An 18,053-nucleotide genomic window follows, 5' to 3' on the forward strand; every position below is an offset into this window, starting at 1 on the left:
ATTATGACCAACCTAGATAGCATATTTAAAAGCAGAGACATTACCTTGCCAACAAAGGTCCATCTAGTCAAGGCTATGGTTTTTCCAGTGGTCATGTATGGATGTGAGAGTTGGACTGTGAAGAAAGCTGAGAGCCGAAGACTTGATGCTTTTGAACTGTGGTGTTGGAGAAGACTCTTGAGAGTCCCTTGGACTGCAAGGAGGTCTCCTGGGTGCTCATTGGAAGGACTGATGTTGAAGCTGAAACTCCAGTACTTTGGCCACCTCATGTGAAGAGTTGACTCATTGGAAAAGACCTTAATGCTGGGAAGTATTGGGGGCAGGAGAAGAAGGGGACGACAGAGGATGAGATGGCTGGATGGCATCACTGACTCAATGGACATAGATTTGGTGTCCATTGGTGTCCGGGAGTTGGTGATGGATAGGGAGGCTTGGTGTGCTGCGATTCATGGGGTCGCAAAGAGTCAGACACAACTCAGTGACTGAACTGAACTGAACTGAATTTACCAAATACAGGGAGGAATCATCCTTTTATTTACATTATTATTTAAGAAACTCTTGCAGGACACTCAGGTTCAATCCCTGGGTTGGAAGACCACCTGGAGAAGGAAATGGCAACCCACTCCAGAATTCTTGCCTGGAGAATCCCATGGACAGGGGAGCCTAACAGGCTACAATCAGGGAAGCCTGACAGGCTACAGTCCATGCAGTCATAAAGAGTCTGACATCACAGTGAGTAACACTTAGCCAGTTTTACCAACATTATTATTTAAGAAACTCTAGTAAATGGTAAATCTTCAATACTTGGGAAAAGAAGTGGGGAAGGAAAGAAGAAAATCAGTTATATAGCAGGCAGTCTAATTAAACTGTCATCAGCAAAGAGAAAACTATAGGAATTCAGAAAATAAGCTCTTATTTCTTACATGGGATGAAACTGAGAAAAAGCAGGGAGTAACAGTTCATATGCTTCATTCACTGGAAGTTTCACAAGCTGTAAGAGTGCTGCACCTTTTGTGAAAAGAACAGACAAGTAAATCTCGGCAACAATAGAAACTGCTAAACAACAGAAAAATATCATCTCAGCAAGACATTTCACTGGAGCATCCCATTTCAACCAGAGTGGTCAGACCCAAGGAAAGTGAATTTCTAATTTCCCTTTCATTGATCTCATATAAAGAACTGAAAGGCCCCCAAAGGCATCACTACTATCTTGTTTGATTTCCAAATAAAATCTGGATGCTAGCTAGCCAAAAATGACAATTCTGGCAGTTCATTTCACAGTTCTCTAAGAACAAATAGCAGAAGAATGGAAAAGGAATATGAACAGCAAAGTATGAAAGAACAAGGACAGAGGGAGAAAAGTGGGGATAGGGGGAAGAAATAACACAGGGGAAGTTTTGTTGATGCAAGACAGAATTACCCTAGGATTTTTTCTTGTTTCACATTAATCTTTTCACCCCATTCCCAAGGAACTGGCTATACTGATTAGAAATATCTTTTAGCCTTTTTATTTCCCCACAATCATCGTTGTCACTTCAGTTCAGTCCCTCGGTTATGTCCAACTCTTTGTGACCCCATGGGCTGCAGCATGCCTGGCTTCCCTGTCAATCACCAGCTCCCAGAGCTTGCTCAAACTCATGTCCATTGAGTCGGTGATGCCATCCAGCCATCTCATCCTCTGCCGTCCCTTTCTCCTCCTGCCTTCAATCTTTCCCAGCATCAGGGTCTTTTCCAATGAGTCAGTTCTTCACATCAAAGTAATGGAGCTTTGGCATCAGTGCTTCCAATGAATAGTCAACATTGATTTCCTTTAGGATTGACTGGTTGGATCTCCCTGTAGTCCAAGGGACTCTCAAGAGTCTTCTCCAGCATCACAGTTCTAAAGCATCAGTTCTTCGGCACTTAGCTTTCTTTATGGTCCAACTCTCACATCCATGCATGACTACTGGAAAAACCATAGCTTTGACTAGATGGACTTTTGTTGGCAAAGTAATGTCTCTGCTTTTTAATGTGCTGTCTAGGTTGGTCATAGATTTTCTTCCAAGGAGCAAGTGTCTTTTAATTTCATGGCTGCAGTCACCATCTGCAATGATTTTGGACCCCAAGAAAATAAAGTCTGTCATTCTTTCCATCGTTTCCCCATCTATTTTCAAGAAGTGGTGGGACTGGATGCCATGATCTTCTTTTTTTGAATGTTGAGTTTTAAACCAGCTTTTTCAACCTTCTCTTTCATCTTCATCAAGAGGCTCTCTAGTTCCTCTTCGCTTTCTGCCGTAAGGGTGGTTTCATCTGCATATCTGAGGTTATTGACATTTCTCATTGTCATTTATAACTATTAAAATTGCATTACCCCACAACTGTCTGTTTGGAGTATGATCCACTCAGAGCAACTTTATTACTTGATGAAGCCATGGGATTTATGTTCTTTTTATATTTCTCTGTTTTATTATGACTAATAGAGACAAATGAAACTGGAAAATGATTATAATGTTTTATAGTGATGAGCTTAAGTGTGATCATCTGAGATTCTTGTATGTGTTTTTTGGGGTTGAAGACATTTATCTAAAATTTTAATTTTAATTATGTTTGTGTTGTTTTTGTCAGAGAAATTGTGAAACAAGTTGTTCCAAAGATCAATTCCAGTGTTCCAATGGTCAGTGTATATCAGCAAAATGGAAATGTGATGGCCATGAAGACTGTAAATATGGAGAAGATGAGAAAAACTGTGAGCCAGGTAAAATGCTTGAGACAATATTTCATTTAAGTAATGTTTTAACTCAGAATTTAAATTTCAGCAAAGATATGTATAAAACAGTGGCAAATAATGACATTTTGCTGTTTTTAAGAAATAATCTGAAATATCTGTAGATAAATTAATTGGTGTGCCTTCTGTATGTTTTGAAAGTGTTTTATTAGACAAGATTGATATTATTTCCAGATACAAGCATTACTCCCTTAAATTTGATTTTCTGATCACTATATTTTTCTATATCATTTGGAGTTGTTTTTCCAAGATAGTGGAATGAAAAAGGTTGAAACTATAAGTGTGATAAAAGTCAGGTTTCAATTCCGGAAATTAAGATTATTAAATAGAATATAGAAGGTGTTATTTCTTTTACATCTTGGTCCAAAATAAAAATTAAGATTCAAAATAAGAGTATAGGGGGAAAAATACCCAGTTCATATATTGCTATTCCTTAAACATCACTTTAAATATATAGATATAGATATAGATATATAGTTAGTTAGTTAGCTTTTATACTTGGGAATTTTAATAGCATTATTCTACAGGAAAAAATACTGGGGAAGATCACTTTGTAACATATTATACACACACACACATGTATATGGTTGTAAGTAGTTTCATAGTGTAATAATTATTTTGAGGGACTAAGGCAGAACTGCAGATACCTCACACACACTTTACTAATAGCCCAGGATCATGCCCATGGTCCACGTTGCTAACTGTTCACATCTGTTCTTACTGAATTCAGACATAGTCCCAGACTCATTAATACAGATCCCTAGGCAACCACTGCCAATTAAAAGGAATTAAAACCTAAGGGAAAAGCTTTTTAGCATCCCAGGACACAGCAATTTAAACCACAAAGCCATTACGTAAGTATATTTGGCTACCTAGTGATCTAATACAAGGCCAAGAATCCCAGAATTTGAATGCAGGCTTAACAAACGAAGCCCCTCAACATGGAAAGGTATCATCATTCCTGTGTTAATTAATTACATAAGGTATTGGCTATAACTTATTTATCTACAATTTAAAATATTTCCATGTCATAAAAGAATTGCTTCAAATTTTACAGACTCTGCTAATTATACATATGTTCATATTTAAAACCCCAAGTTAAAAAAAAAAGACTTCTTAAAACTTATATAAATATGATATTTTTTTCAAAATAGCCAAATAGATACCATGGGGTCTATGAGACCATGCCAAGATTTTCACTTTTAGCTTTATACAATGCATATATTAATAATATCCTCAAAGTTTACTAAATCCTATTACAATTTTGAAAATAATTTGAGGCTTTTGTATTTTAAATAGATTCAAAATTATAAGAGAATATATTTAACTCTTCAACAATCAAAGTAATAGAAGTTATAGAGAGGTTCCCCCCACCCCCTCGGCCCTTTTTTCTTTAGTGAGTTGAATACTTATGAACAGACCATTACATCATGAGGTATATTTAATACAGTACAAAAATATTGTAAAGCTCATTTTAAGTCAGTGTTTAATATCAGATGTTGAATATAATTCAGTATAAACTATTTTCATTGCTATCTGTAATTTTCATATGCTTATTTATGCTTTTATCTATCAACATTCATTCTGTTCACTAAATCTAAATCTCAACTTTATTATACTCAGCTTCTCCTACTTGCTCGTCAAGTGAATATATATGTGCCAGTGGGGGATGCATTTCAGCATCTTTGAAATGCAATGGAGAATATGACTGTGCTGATGGTTCAGATGAGGTAAAATCTATCTTTTGATTAAAATCTCTGAATTATGTGAATTAGATTTGAGAAAGCAAATGTAATAAGCAATAGAGAGACAGAATCTTGATTCTTAGCACTGTCTAAAATGTCAAGACGAGAACATTGAATACAGTAATTTCAGCAAATGCCTGAATCTTCATGCTGCCCATAGACCAAACTGTATTGTCCTTCGCAAAGGCAATATTCATTAATTAAAAATAAAACAAAGCCCACACAGCATAATAAATCTCCAGTATTGTCAGTTGCATGTTTACTTTGCTTGTGACTCTATCATTATCAGTAGTTAAAACTGCAGCCCCCATTTGTATTTGAACAGATGGACTGTGTGACTGAGTGTAAGGAAGATCAGTTTCGATGCAGAAATAAAGCCCACTGTATTCCAATTAGATGGCTTTGTGATGGAATTCATGACTGTGTGGATGGCAGTGACGAAGAGAACTGTGACAGAGGTAAGGTACTATTGCATATGTGTGTCTACAAATAAGAGGATGGCAGTTAAGATGCTGTGCAGAATATTTACATCATGTGCTAAAGGCAGCAGATAAGATAATTAAAATGATTCTCCTTTTCTAGTTTCATTACATAATGGCAGTGATGGTTTAGTCTCTAAGTCGTGTCTGACTCTTGCGACCCTATGTACTGTAGCCAAGCTCCTCAGGCCATGGGATTTCCCAGGCAAGAATACTGGCGTGGGTAACCATTTTCTTCTTCTGGGGATCTGCCTGACCCAAGGATCAAACCTCCGCCTCCTGCATTGCAAGCGAATTCTTTATTGACTGACCCACCAGGAAACCCTCTCAACACATAATACAGTGCTCTGAATAAGCAAAATCTGGATCATTTTCAGACAAGAATATAAATCCATTTTCATATAACAAACACAACTAAAATACAAGTGTTTTTTGAGTATCTATTATGAGTATGACATTGGACTAGATGTTGGATCAGGGATGGAAATGTGAGAAGAGGTCAGGGAACATATCCCCTATAGCCATTCCTACCGAAGTATTTTCTGGGCACGTTTTTCCTCCCACATTGCTTGCCTTGTTTCTGAAAGAATAGAAACAACATATGGTGTATTATATCACACATGCTAATATGCTAGATCATAGATAGGTTGTAGGTTGGGCCCCAAATTTGTTTCCTGCCATATGGTTGAGAAAACGACCTACATTGAAGTCTGGAAGAAACTTGATTTTATAGCATCATTCTTTTCTAGTTATGTGAAAATATTTCCTGACATATAACTTTTTAGTTGCAAATCACCACATTAAATTATTGCTATTTTTCTGTTAATAAGAGGAAAGCAAAGAAATTGTAGGGTGAATCTTAAAATGGCCATGAATTATAGCATTCTTATTAATTTCATAATGTTAGATATATTAATTAACACAATTTATTTTTACTTATAAGATCCTCTAAACTTTACATTTTAGAATATTTGAAACATCAACAGAGATGATGTTAGTATTGATATATGTTGTAAAGCGTTTGAACAAGCACTCTGTTTATAAAGTTTAAATGGATCTAAAATATTTACTCCTGTAAATATCTAATCAGTCAAGGAAAAATATCTTCTACCTTCTTTAATATTAGATCAAACCTTTATGATTTACTACATTTCTATTCCAAATCTGATAAAGTATTATTATATCAGCAGAAGAAACCCTAGTTCTTATTTGGAATCTGAAGTGCATTATAGAAAATCATAAAAGATTAAACTTCCATAATAGCCGTTTCTACTTTTGCTTACGTTCTCACACTTGCTGTCTGTAATTGGTTACTCTGGAGAAAGCAAACTTTGTGAACATTCTGGGACCAAAAACTCATAGTGGAGGACTTTAAGTCCAAGATTAAATTTCTTATAATTTAGTATTTTATCATTAATAAATTCCATCCCCTCAGCTTCAGTCACTCACCAGTCTTGTTCTTCTCATTTTTCCTATGTAGGCTTATTGGTGACCCAGTTGGTCACCAATACATCCTACTCACTGCTGCCATGTTCATCTTATGTAAGTGTAACTCTGGTTATGTCAATCTTCACTCAAAGCTCTTCTTGGTTAGATACAAATATCATAACCTGGCAGTCAGGGTTATAAGAGAATGATCCCATTTCACCTTCTGTATCATTTGACTGAATTTCCCTGTTGGAATATGTTTCTGTACAAACAAAATGTGGAAATACATTCCAGGCAGTGGGATCATTATGTTCAAAGTCACAGAGGCGAGGGAAACTTGATCCATTTTGGAGCCACAAGTAATTGAAAAGTCATGCTGTGGAACTTAGTTTTAATATTATGCATATTGAGGCATTTTCCAAGGCTTTTGAGGAGTTTTCTAATATTAAAAAAGGAAAGGGTGATAAGATTTGAACTATGTAATAGCAAAGAGAATTGACTGAGATGATGGGGAGCAAGAAATCTTGTTTCTTATTTTATCTCCATGGAAGTTTCTGTATTCATGTTTTAATACTATCAAGCCCAGCCCCAGTTCTCCAAGAACTGTAGAAATACCTAGAGAGTGAATCTGTACCTGGGAGGGTACGGAGTTGGGGACAATTCTGTTAGAATTTAGTTACTTTTTAAATATTGGATTTCATACAAATGTGTTTAAACAAAGAATTCTAGGTTAAAAATCAAATATTAAAGTAAAACATTAAACATAGCTTTTGAAATCTGGGATAACTTTCAATTTTAAAATGGCTCAATTAAATGTTTAAACTTACTGACTAAAAAACAGAGCTGAGGACTTTGAATTAAACCATTTAGAAATATGTCAAATTTTCTCTCCCCTCTCTATGGCTGCGTGTAACATTTCCTGGATTCCTTGCTCCCAGGTAATTAAATTTCAGTGAAATATCTTGGTGGTTTGATCCTATATGGATATGACCAAGTTCAAATTTCTAGCATTTGATTGCTTCCAGGAATTGGTTTAAGTATTGGATAAAAGCACTTCAAGACATTGAAGAAATAAAATGCCAGAATATGCATCTCTTCTGTTACATGTTACTTCCATTCATCTTAAATATGGACACATGAGCTAACAGAGGCTAAGTGTTGAGGGGTTGAAGGTAAGAGAGCTACAGGATAAACATGGAACATTTACCTTGTGAATCAATTTTACTGGTTTACTTTAAAAGGAAAGAAACCCCTAATATTATGGAATCACTGTCAAGGTTCATGTTCACATTTTGAGATGGATTCTTTTATTAATGCAATACCTAACTTTTGATAATTTTTTAAAAATTAATATTTGATCAGCTAATGTAAGTCAAAATGCAGACGATCCTTTAAAAGGACACACTGTCTATGTAGCAACAGCTCCAAAGTATTTTTGGGCAGTTTGATACCTTTTATATCTGAAGTAGCCTTAACCAGAAAAGTGAAAATCTAAAATTGACAAAGTGATATTTTAAGACTTCAAAATGATAAATAATTTTTAACAAAATTGGACTCAAACTAATAAACTTAAAATCTGTAAGCAAATAAAATTGAACTATTAGTTTAACAAAAACACAATATTTATGAGATGCTGCCTCTCTTCATTGGTGATTTATTTTTAATTATAAAATTTCCAGCAGATCTTTGCTTCAAGCCCTTGATATTTGAAATAGTTGGATACCTGATGAGGGAAGTAACACTTGCTTCTAGGGTTATAAGAATCTCAGCTTTACAAAATGCATCTATTCATGAAACTAACTTCTCTAATTGGTGATCAAAATGTAAAATTTAATACAGTACTAATATCTCACTGACATGTATACATGTTTCTGAGTAATATTTTTACAATAAAACATAGATTCATAAGCAAAGAAATAAATAAATAAAAGCAGCATTCACATTTTTAAAGGTAGAACATGTTACCCCAAGGAAATTTGGTGTTTGTATTGGCCTGAGCTTTCAAACTTTACACTTTATACCAATTTTGATGGAAAAGATAGTCTTTTTAGCAATTATTAGCTTCTAATTATAGAAGCTATCAAATTTCATCATACATTTAAGCTTATCTCAACCCTAATTAAGATGAGAACCCTTGATTCTTATTTTCTGTGATGATATATTTGTCCAGATTTCTATGAAATTGCCAAGAGCTCAATTAAATTTAGACATATAGGTTATTGTTAATTACAATGCTTGTTTCTATTTTTCTAATAACCTCCTATTGAGCTGATCAAGAACATGACTAGGAAACTGGAATTTTAATCCAATTAATCTCTTTAAATTATGCCTATTTTAAATTGTTTATGTGTGCTTCCTGCCATTTCACAATAGGCTTTTTAAGTTAGGATATCTTGGAACCCCTTGATGCGTTTTTTAAAATGCAAATTGTTCCTAGTACAATGGGAAGCCTTTAGTAAATTATCATAAAACCTTTGCCTTTGTGTTATAATTATGATTTCATATGTATTTCTCTTCTTCTTAATAAAAATAGTGCAATGTCTGACACTCTTATGGGGACAATTATAATGTTATCTAATTCAAAACCTTTGGGAACTCATATTTTTCCTTTTAACAAAACTGGTGTGCTACCAATCTTTTTTTTTTTTTTTTTGAATAATCAAAGGATGTTCACAAATTCTGTTTGAATTTCATCCATTTTAGAATGGAAAATGTGGTGTCATTAGAATCTTTATTCCGAAAGAATACAACTCTATTTCATATCCTGTGAATTTTGATACTGAATTAAGCCAACACTTACCTCATACCGCTATTCATGTGTTTAATACTAAAGACTGTTCTTGCTATCTTTTTTTGTCTGTTTTCAGACATTTATTAAATGACAATATGTTTTCTTGTGTTGATTTTGATGATTGAGATTATTTTAAGGTTTAGGGCATTTTAAAGCTGAACATTTGGAGCAAAATGGCAACCTACTCCAGTATTCTTGTCAAGAAAATACCATGGACAGAGGAACCTGGAAGGCTACAGTCCATAGGGTCTCAAAAAGTCAGACATGTCTGACTTTTCTGAGCATGTATAGTTGAACATTGCAAGTGTTTGTAAGAAAGGGGCATCCCAATGCCAGATATTGAACTGTCAGAAGACTCATGGTGAAATTCATCATTCTGGACTCACTAAGGACTTGAATCTATCTGTATCTTAGAGTTTGTTAGTGCTCAAGGATGTCACTGTGAGCTGTACCAGTTCTGTCAAGTATTTTGTAGGAAAACTTAGAACAGTTATGATTGAGAGCATTATAAATTCTTGGTCTCAGCTTGAACTATCACTCAAGATTCTAAGCATTCTACCTATATATTTTTAATCATCTCTCTCTACCATTAATCCTACCAGGTTTTTAAAAAGTTGATTTTCTTTCTCACATTCTACTTCACAGCAGCAGTAAAAATCATGAGTTTATTTTAACATCTGGACACAAAATTAATTAAGCTACCTATTTTTATGCCTAGCCCTTCTTCTTTTCTCTTAAAATAGATTTGTCTCATCTCCAGTCTAAGGATAGTCCTTTTACTTGTTTTAGATCTCAAATCCTTCACACTTTCTTGATTCTCAGAGAACTTATATGAATTACCTTTTCTCTCTGCCATATCCTCAACCTTACTTTATTTGCTGAATTCTTCTCAGAAGCATTTATATACCTGTTCCGATATCTGTTTTACTTCATACAAGCAATCAAGCTGTCTGACTTACCCAACTTCTTTTCTTCCTTCCCTTTAAGGCCAAACTTCGGAACTATTACCTCTTTATATATGATAACCAACTACAAACATTTCTTTAACCCACCAGCACTTCACTAAATCTACTGTCTTAGCATTATTTATATGTGCTAACTATTACCTTCTTGTTTGAACAGTTTTCAGATATTTATCCAACCACTATGGCTACTTCTCAGTCTTTTTTGTAGGTTTTGCTTTATTCATTTAATCTTTCAAGGCAAATTTCCTCTGTGTTATCTTCTAAATTTCAAGTAACATCTATATTCTGATCATTCTCAACTATGCATTTACAGGTCAGAAACCTTTCCTGTATTTTGGACACGTTTATCCACTAGCCTGTTAAATATCACCAAATCCTTGTCTTACCAGTAACTTAAATGGATTATGTCATTATTTCCACTAATACTGATCCAAATGCTATGCTCTTTTATTTATTGAACAATGCCAGCACTCACCAAATGGTCCGAATAAACCAAAAATTGAGTCCTGTGTTTGACTACTCATCTCCCTCTACCCCTCATCAAGTTTGTCATCAGGTCCTGAGGATTCTACCTCCTGAAGAGTTCTCAAATATATCAACAACTACTCTAAATCAAGTTACCATCAGTTCTTTTCTGATTGACTGCAAGCCTTCTTCAAACTGGTCTTTTTTCTTGTCTTAGCTTTACTCTCCCTGTTTTCATGTTTAAACTTTCCACACTGTAGCTAAGGTTGTCATTCTAAAACCCAAATCTGATTTTGTCCCCATTTCCTAAAGTACATCTTTGCTACTGAAAGTGAATTACTAGAGATTTGTGTGCAAGTCAAAGCTCAAAAGAATAAGAGCTTATTGACCCTAACAAGCTTAGGGTTATTATTCTCTCTAAAGTACATCCACGAGATGAACAATACTTCTTTCTTGGACTTTTCTAGGCTTGCAAGGATGAGCAGTATCACTCTGCAGCTCTATGTTTTAATAAACAAACATATCCATTTTTAACATGTCAACATCTTCAACCATCAAATCTTGTCAATATGGAAGCACTATTTCTTATGTTATATATGAAATTTAAGTTGGTAGTATAAATCTCTGAAGGCAATCATTTATCTTCATTTTACATTCCCATCAAATTTCTTTGTGTTGTTTCCCCAGGTACTCTTTGAAAGTATGGTCTTATAAATCCTAATCATACCTCTTTTGTAACATATGAAGATGTTAAGCTCCATAGAAATTAATACACTTTTCCAAAGCAAAACAAAGCAAGTTCTTAACTCCCTAACCATTGCTGTTTCTGCTATATATTGCTGTGTATCTAGACATATATAACTAAAGTTTATTTGTACTCTGTGTTCTTTACTTGTGGTAGATGTATTCAATTTAAAGTTCAAATGTCCTTGTATTCTTGCTGCTTTCTATTTAATTTTTAAAAGAGCAAGAATGCAAGTATTTTAAAAATGCTCACAAAGGAGTTCCCTGGAGGCCCAGTAATTAAGACTCTGAGTTTTCAAAGCAGGGGGTATGGGTTCAATCTCTGGTCTGGTCAAGGAATTAAGATCCCATATGTCATGTGGTACAGCCAAAAAATTAAAAATTAAATTGAAAGTAAAGATATATTCTTTAAAATAAATTAAAAATGCTCGTAAGAGTATTCTATAGTACAGTGTTTATAAGAATAGCTAGTTCCCTGGTGGCTCAGATGTTAAATAATCTGCCTGCAATGCAGGAGACCTGGGTTCAGTCCTTGGGTTGGGAAGATCCCCTAGAGGAGGTCATGGCAACCCACTCCAGTATTCTTGCCTGGACAATCCCCATGAACAGAAGAGCATGGTAGGCTACAGTTCCTGGGTTGCAGAGTCATACACAACTGAGTGACTAAGCACACACCACAGTATTCCACCACATCACCAACTTCTGCATGCATGGATGCATTATAAGTTGCTTCAGTCGTGCCTGACTCTTTGTGACCCTATGGACTGTGGCCCGCCAGGCTCCTCTGTCTCTGGGGTTCTCAGGCAAGAATATTGAAGTGGGTCCCCCTGCCCTCCTCCAGAAGAGCTTCCCGACCCAGGGGTCAAACCCACCAACTTCTAATTGTTATGAAATTAGTAGTTTCTCTATGACTATAAAAATGTTTTACTGGTTTTTCTGGTTTAAATGATTCAGTTTGTCAGTTTTCAGATACAAATGAATTATTAAATTACTTTAAAAGTAACTTTTCTTCCCAGAAGAGCATAATTTTTGGTAACGAAAATTAGTGCTATTTAAAACCTAAGTTTCTTTACACTCAATAATGTAGAAATGATGTGAAATGGAAGGAAATTTATATTGAAGAAAACTTTATTCTAGTGACTTCTCTGGTGGTCCAATGACTAAGACTCAATGCTCCCATTGCAGGGGGCCCAGGTTCGATCCCTGGTCAAGGAACTAGATTCCACACACTGCAACTAAGACACAGCACAGCCAAACAAAAAACAAGTAATATTTTTTTTTAAAAGAAAACTTCATTCTATCATCTTATTCTCAATATTCTGTAAAGAAAATATGATACATGTGAGGGTAATATCAAATGCTTTGAAAAGTTGACAGTGAATACTATTTTTAAAAAGCTTGGACGTATAATATTTTACAGGAAAAAAATCAGGAAGAGAGAAACTTTTACTGTGCTAAGAATTAGAGGAATATGTGTTTTGCTGACTGGAATTAATTATGCTGTATATCTGTCTTTTGTTTTCAAATGAAGGAGGAAATATATGTAGAGCAGATGAGTTCCTTTGCAACAATTCACTTTGCAAACTACATTTCTGGGTGTGTGATGGAGAAGACGACTGTGGAGACAACTCTGATGAAGCCCCTGACATGTGTGGTATGGCATTTCCCATGGCTCTAGATTGTACTCTGCTCCCCTGATGTAGTGCGCCAGCATGATTCAATGATATGGTGCAAATTCTGCCATCCCCGGGTTAGGTAGATAACGTGTAACCACAGATACAGCTTTTGCTCAAATAATAACCCTCCTCAGAGTTTACGACTTTGAGAGCCCTCTTAAATCTGAACTTGCACATGTCAACACTACTCAAAAGACGGATTATGGACTGTCTAGGAGGATTTAGAGTAGTTCACCTTTTGAATTGAGTAAGGTTCATATAAAGACTTAAGCTTTATACTCAATTGATGTTTTAGGTTAAAACAATTTTTTTGACAAATAAATATGGAAAAAATGTGCATAATAAAATCACATACTTTCACAAATCACCCACTACTGAGACTGGTTATTCAGAGAAGGGAGATAAATATGCATAGAGATATACAGATATTATCTATCTATTTATCTGTACCTATCTATGGCAACCTAATCCAATATTCTTGCCTGGAGAACCCCATGAAAAGAAGAGCCTGGCAGACTTAAATCCATAGGGTTACAAAGAGTCAGACACAACTGAAGAGATAGCACACGTGCACACACACAGACACAGACACAGACACACACACACACACACACACACACACACACACACATCTATCTTTCTATCTATCTATATCTATCTATCTATCTGGGGGCTTCCCAGGTGGCTTAGATGGTAAAGAATCTGCCTGCATTATGGGAGACCAGGGTTCGATCCCTGGGTCAGGAAGATCCCTTGAAAAAGCAAATGGATACCCATTCCAATATTCTTCTCTGGGGAATTCCATGGATGCAGGAGCCTGGCAAGCTACAGTTCTTAGGGTCACAAAGAGTCAGATGTGACTGAGCAACTAACTCTTTCACATTTATCTATTTACTTATCAATCATCTATCTGTCTTGTTAAAAGAGTTAGGCAGGTAACTACATTTAGGAGTTATTTAACATTTAAATGAAAAATCTTAAAATTTATTTCTAATTCAAATTCAAGTTACTTCTGACTGACATTTGTCACAAGCATAATTATGCAACCAACAACTCTAAATGCATAGCTTTAGATCACCAAATTAAACAATTTTATGTATTTGGTAAATATTGTCATTCTTAATGTCATTCTTTGTTTCTAGTCAACATAAAAAGGAAATTTAACTTTTAGTTTGAAGAAAAATGCTACTACTTTGGATATAAATATAAATATCCACATAAGGTGAATTAAAGAAAATATAGCATAAATATGTGTACTTATATGTATATATATATACTTATATTCCGTGTTCTATTTGGTAAATCAAGCTAAACTAATTTTTTATAGATGTTGATATTGACTCAGTTGAATAAAAAGCTCAAAAGCAAAGAGGTGGCTTTATTTTAAACATGTTTTAAAATTTGGAAAAGATAGTGTTTGGAGAATTGTTCTCTACAGGTACTCCTGATAAGTAATGTAACTAAATTTCACTTTCAGTTCTTCCGCATAATATTACAGAGTGAATTCTAGAGAATCACCAGAGATAGTATTATTTCTGAATCATAATACTTGAAAATATTTTAAGTGTTTTACTTGAATTTTTTTTCAAATTTAAAAATATTTCAGATTTTACCAATACAAGCCAAAAACTATTATTTTTAATAAAATATATTTTCCCCTCTATTCTGTATTCCATTTCAGCACAAAAACTAGTGAGTAGAATAGGATTTGTTTGGAAACTAATTAACCATGTGGGGCTCCAGATCACACCCCGCAGATCCATTTCCAGGGCCAGGAAGTGATTCTAAAGGACATGCTGCACAGCTGTTGCAAAACTTGTAAAATACATCCAGCTTAATTCTGTGAATGTTTTTGCATTCTCCTCAATCATAAGTATCAACATTGAGTCAAGTTTTTATGTGATGGAGACTGTACTAAGTAATTGGGATAAAAACAGAATATGGTTTCTTTGACAAGGAGATCAATTTCTGGTTCTAAAATAATAATTTCCAGGTATTATATTTCAAGCAATAGTAGAATTAAATAAAGATAAGACATAGAGGGATAAAATGAACTCTGCCTGAAAGAGAATGAAAAGAGGTAGACTAAAATACACCATAGGTGTAGAGAACAGTGTGGGGGAAAGTATCATTCATTCATTTAATAGCTGTTAATCTAGAGATAGGCTTATTCCCTGGTGGCTCAGAGGTTAAAGCATCTGCCTGCAATTCAGGAGACATGGGTTTGATCCCTGGGTCGGGAAGATCCCCTGGAGAAGGAAATGGCAACCCACTCCAGTATTCTTGCCTGGAGAATCCCATGGACTGAGGAGCCTGGTAGGCTACAGTCCACAGGGTCGCAAAGAGTCAGACACGACTGAGCAACTTCACTTCACTTCACTTCACTTCAAACTAGAGATAATGATTATTTTTGGTGATATAATGATAAGAGAAACAGATATGGACCCTACTTCACAGAGCTGAGAATCTAGTGGAAGAGGAATATTAATGATCACAAAATACATAGTTATAAACTATGCTTTATGTGCTGAAAGAAGTATAACAAATTATACAAATAAAGAATTTTGGAGTTTTAGTCTATATAGGATTTTATTCAGTCTCACTTTTTGAGAAGTAACATTGAGTTTGAGTCTGAGAGATTTATAGCTGCCAAGTTGGTGAAAGGGATGGAGTGGAAATGGATGACACAGTATTTTAGGCAAAAGAAACAAGATGTAGAAAGGCCCTGAGATAGAGCAAACCACAATTTACTAGAGGAGTTGAAAGATATGTGTGCTTGGAGAATACAGAGCATGCTAGATAGTGGACAAAACGGAACTAACAGGAGAGATACTTGAAACCTTGTGAGTCTGGGGAGGGATTTTTAGATTTAGCTTGAAACCAAATGAAAATATTATAGAGTTTTAAGTAGAGGAGGCATAGAGTCATATTTCTATTTCACAGATATTAGATAGAGGCAAGAATAGTTAAGACAATTGCAGAACTCAAGGCAAGCTATGCTGGTAGCTTGGATTAAGATAATGACAGCACATGATGGCAAAGTATACACAATTTGATTGTGATTTAAAAAGCAAAATGAATTGGATTAAATAATGGGTTGGACATAGGAAGAGAAAGAGAGAGGAAGTTGGCAAGTGTAATTTATAGGCTGTTTTTGCTTGTACATTTGAATAGCTGGGAAACACAGGATAAGGAAATTTTGCAAGTAAAGATTAGAAGTCTGGCTTGGATGTACTTGAGGAGACATTAAGTACAGATCACAAGGAGATGCTACATGTTTGGTTCTAGAGCTTAAAGAGCTGGTCTAGAAATGTAAATGTGAGGGTCAGCAGAAAATGTAGTAGTAAATTCTATGGAATTTGTAAGATTCAGGCAGAGAGGGAGTAAAACATAAAAGAAAGGAATTAAGATAGAATATCAAGGGCCACCAAACATCTAAATAAATATGAGTAGCCAGCAGAGACTCAGGTGAGTAATAACAAGATGATTAGAAAAAAAAAATGAAGTATGACAAGAAAAATACCAAGGTAATAAAATGTTACAAGACAGATGAAATGGTTCCTGAAGAGGCAGGGAAAATTGAGTTTCAGAGCAAGTTAAAGCAATCCATTTTATATAAGGGTAGTGACCCCTTGACCCACTCCAGTGTTCTTGCCTGGAGAATCCCAGGGACAGCGGGGCCTGGTGGGCTGCCGTCTATGGGGTCGCACAGAGTCGGACACAACTGAAGCGACTTAGCAGCAGCAGCAGCAGCAGTGACCCCTTGAAGAGCTGAATCATTGGAAAAGACCCTGATGCTGGGAAAGATTGAACGCAAAAGGGAGAAGGGGACAATAGAGGATGTGATGGTTAGAAGCATCACCAACCCAGTGAATATGAATCTGAGCAAACTTCAGGACATAGTGAAGGACAGGGAAGCCTGGGGCACTTCAGTCCATGGGGTAGCAAAAACTTGGACACGACTTAACAATTGAACAACAACAAAAGTGACCCCTTGAAATTAGTTGATAGACTATATGTATATGCAGGTGATGGACTGATATTTAATGATATGATAATTTTTATCTTTTTATTTCCATTTATCTGTTTATAATAAGGGAGCATGTTCATATAATGTGAAAGGTTGGTGTGGTAGGGAGACTTGAAAGGAACATAGATTTGAATCATTATTGATTCAAAGGGTATGAATGACATTATGTATAAAAAATATAAACATAGATATAAATGAGTGATTTCCAAGTAGTGTTCAGGGCCTATCTGGCATTGATAAATATTCATGTTTGTGATAGCAGTCAGCATTGCAGTATGATTATCTACAACATTCCTAGGCTTCCCAAATGCACACATTGGGATAGCAGATGGCTTCATTTACCTAAGTTTAGGGATTCTGTTAGATAATTAAGAAGGATAAAAGCAAAAGTGCCAGAGAATGCAGATCATTTAGACTAAGTATTAGTACTTAGAAAAATGTCCAAAATATAATAGGTTATCAATATCAAATAAGTAAATTAAGAAATAGAATATGGTACATTTAAATGACTACTACATGTTATAGAATGTAAATTACCCCTCAGTAAAGCTATTAAAATCATAAAAACAAATAGAATTTGGAATCTAATGTCAGCAGAAAGGGAAATAAAAAGAAAAAAGGCATTGGTGAATACGGAAGAGTTAGGCATATCAAGGGACTAATGTTTCAGGTAAGACTGAAAAAGTGTCCTTAATGAGACTGGTTGAATTAAGAAGTTGGATAATTGAAGATTGTGGTCTGAATTTGGATCACTAAAATCTGTGGCTTTGTAAATGAAGCAATTGGAAATAACACCTTGAGCTATATCAGTAAATGTCTCTTATCTGCAAGCAACAGGAACTGTCATTGGCTGAATTAAGATACATTTGTCAAAGTCCACCCATGTGCACAACATTCTAGAAGAATGGGTGCCTAGCTGGATTAAAGTAAAAGAATATGTGGTATAAAAAATTCAGGAAGCTAAGA

At 35.2% G+C, this 18,053-nt stretch overlaps 1 protein-coding gene across 3 annotated transcripts in view; it reads left to right on the forward strand.

Annotated features, from left to right (window-relative positions):
- LRP1B (LDL receptor related protein 1B) overlaps nt 1–18,053 on the forward strand; it is a 2,173,551-nt gene that overhangs the window by 1,985,555 nt on the left and 169,943 nt on the right. For all 3 annotated transcript variants that reach the window (XM_027561670.1, XM_027561656.1, XM_027561663.1), the window contains 4 exons: nt 2,605–2,734; nt 4,388–4,494; nt 4,835–4,967; nt 12,913–13,035. In XM_027561670.1, the coding sequence (XP_027417471.1) occupies nt 2,605–2,734; nt 4,388–4,494; nt 4,835–4,967; nt 12,913–13,035 (493 nt within the window). The remainder of the gene's footprint in view (nt 1–2,604; nt 2,735–4,387; nt 4,495–4,834; nt 4,968–12,912; nt 13,036–18,053) is intronic.

This window comes from Bos indicus x Bos taurus, chromosome 2, assembly GCF_003369695.1.
Source record: "Bos indicus x Bos taurus breed Angus x Brahman F1 hybrid chromosome 2, Bos_hybrid_MaternalHap_v2.0, whole genome shotgun sequence".
In the NCBI taxonomy this organism is placed as follows: domain Eukaryota; kingdom Metazoa; phylum Chordata; class Mammalia; order Artiodactyla; family Bovidae; genus Bos; species Bos indicus x Bos taurus.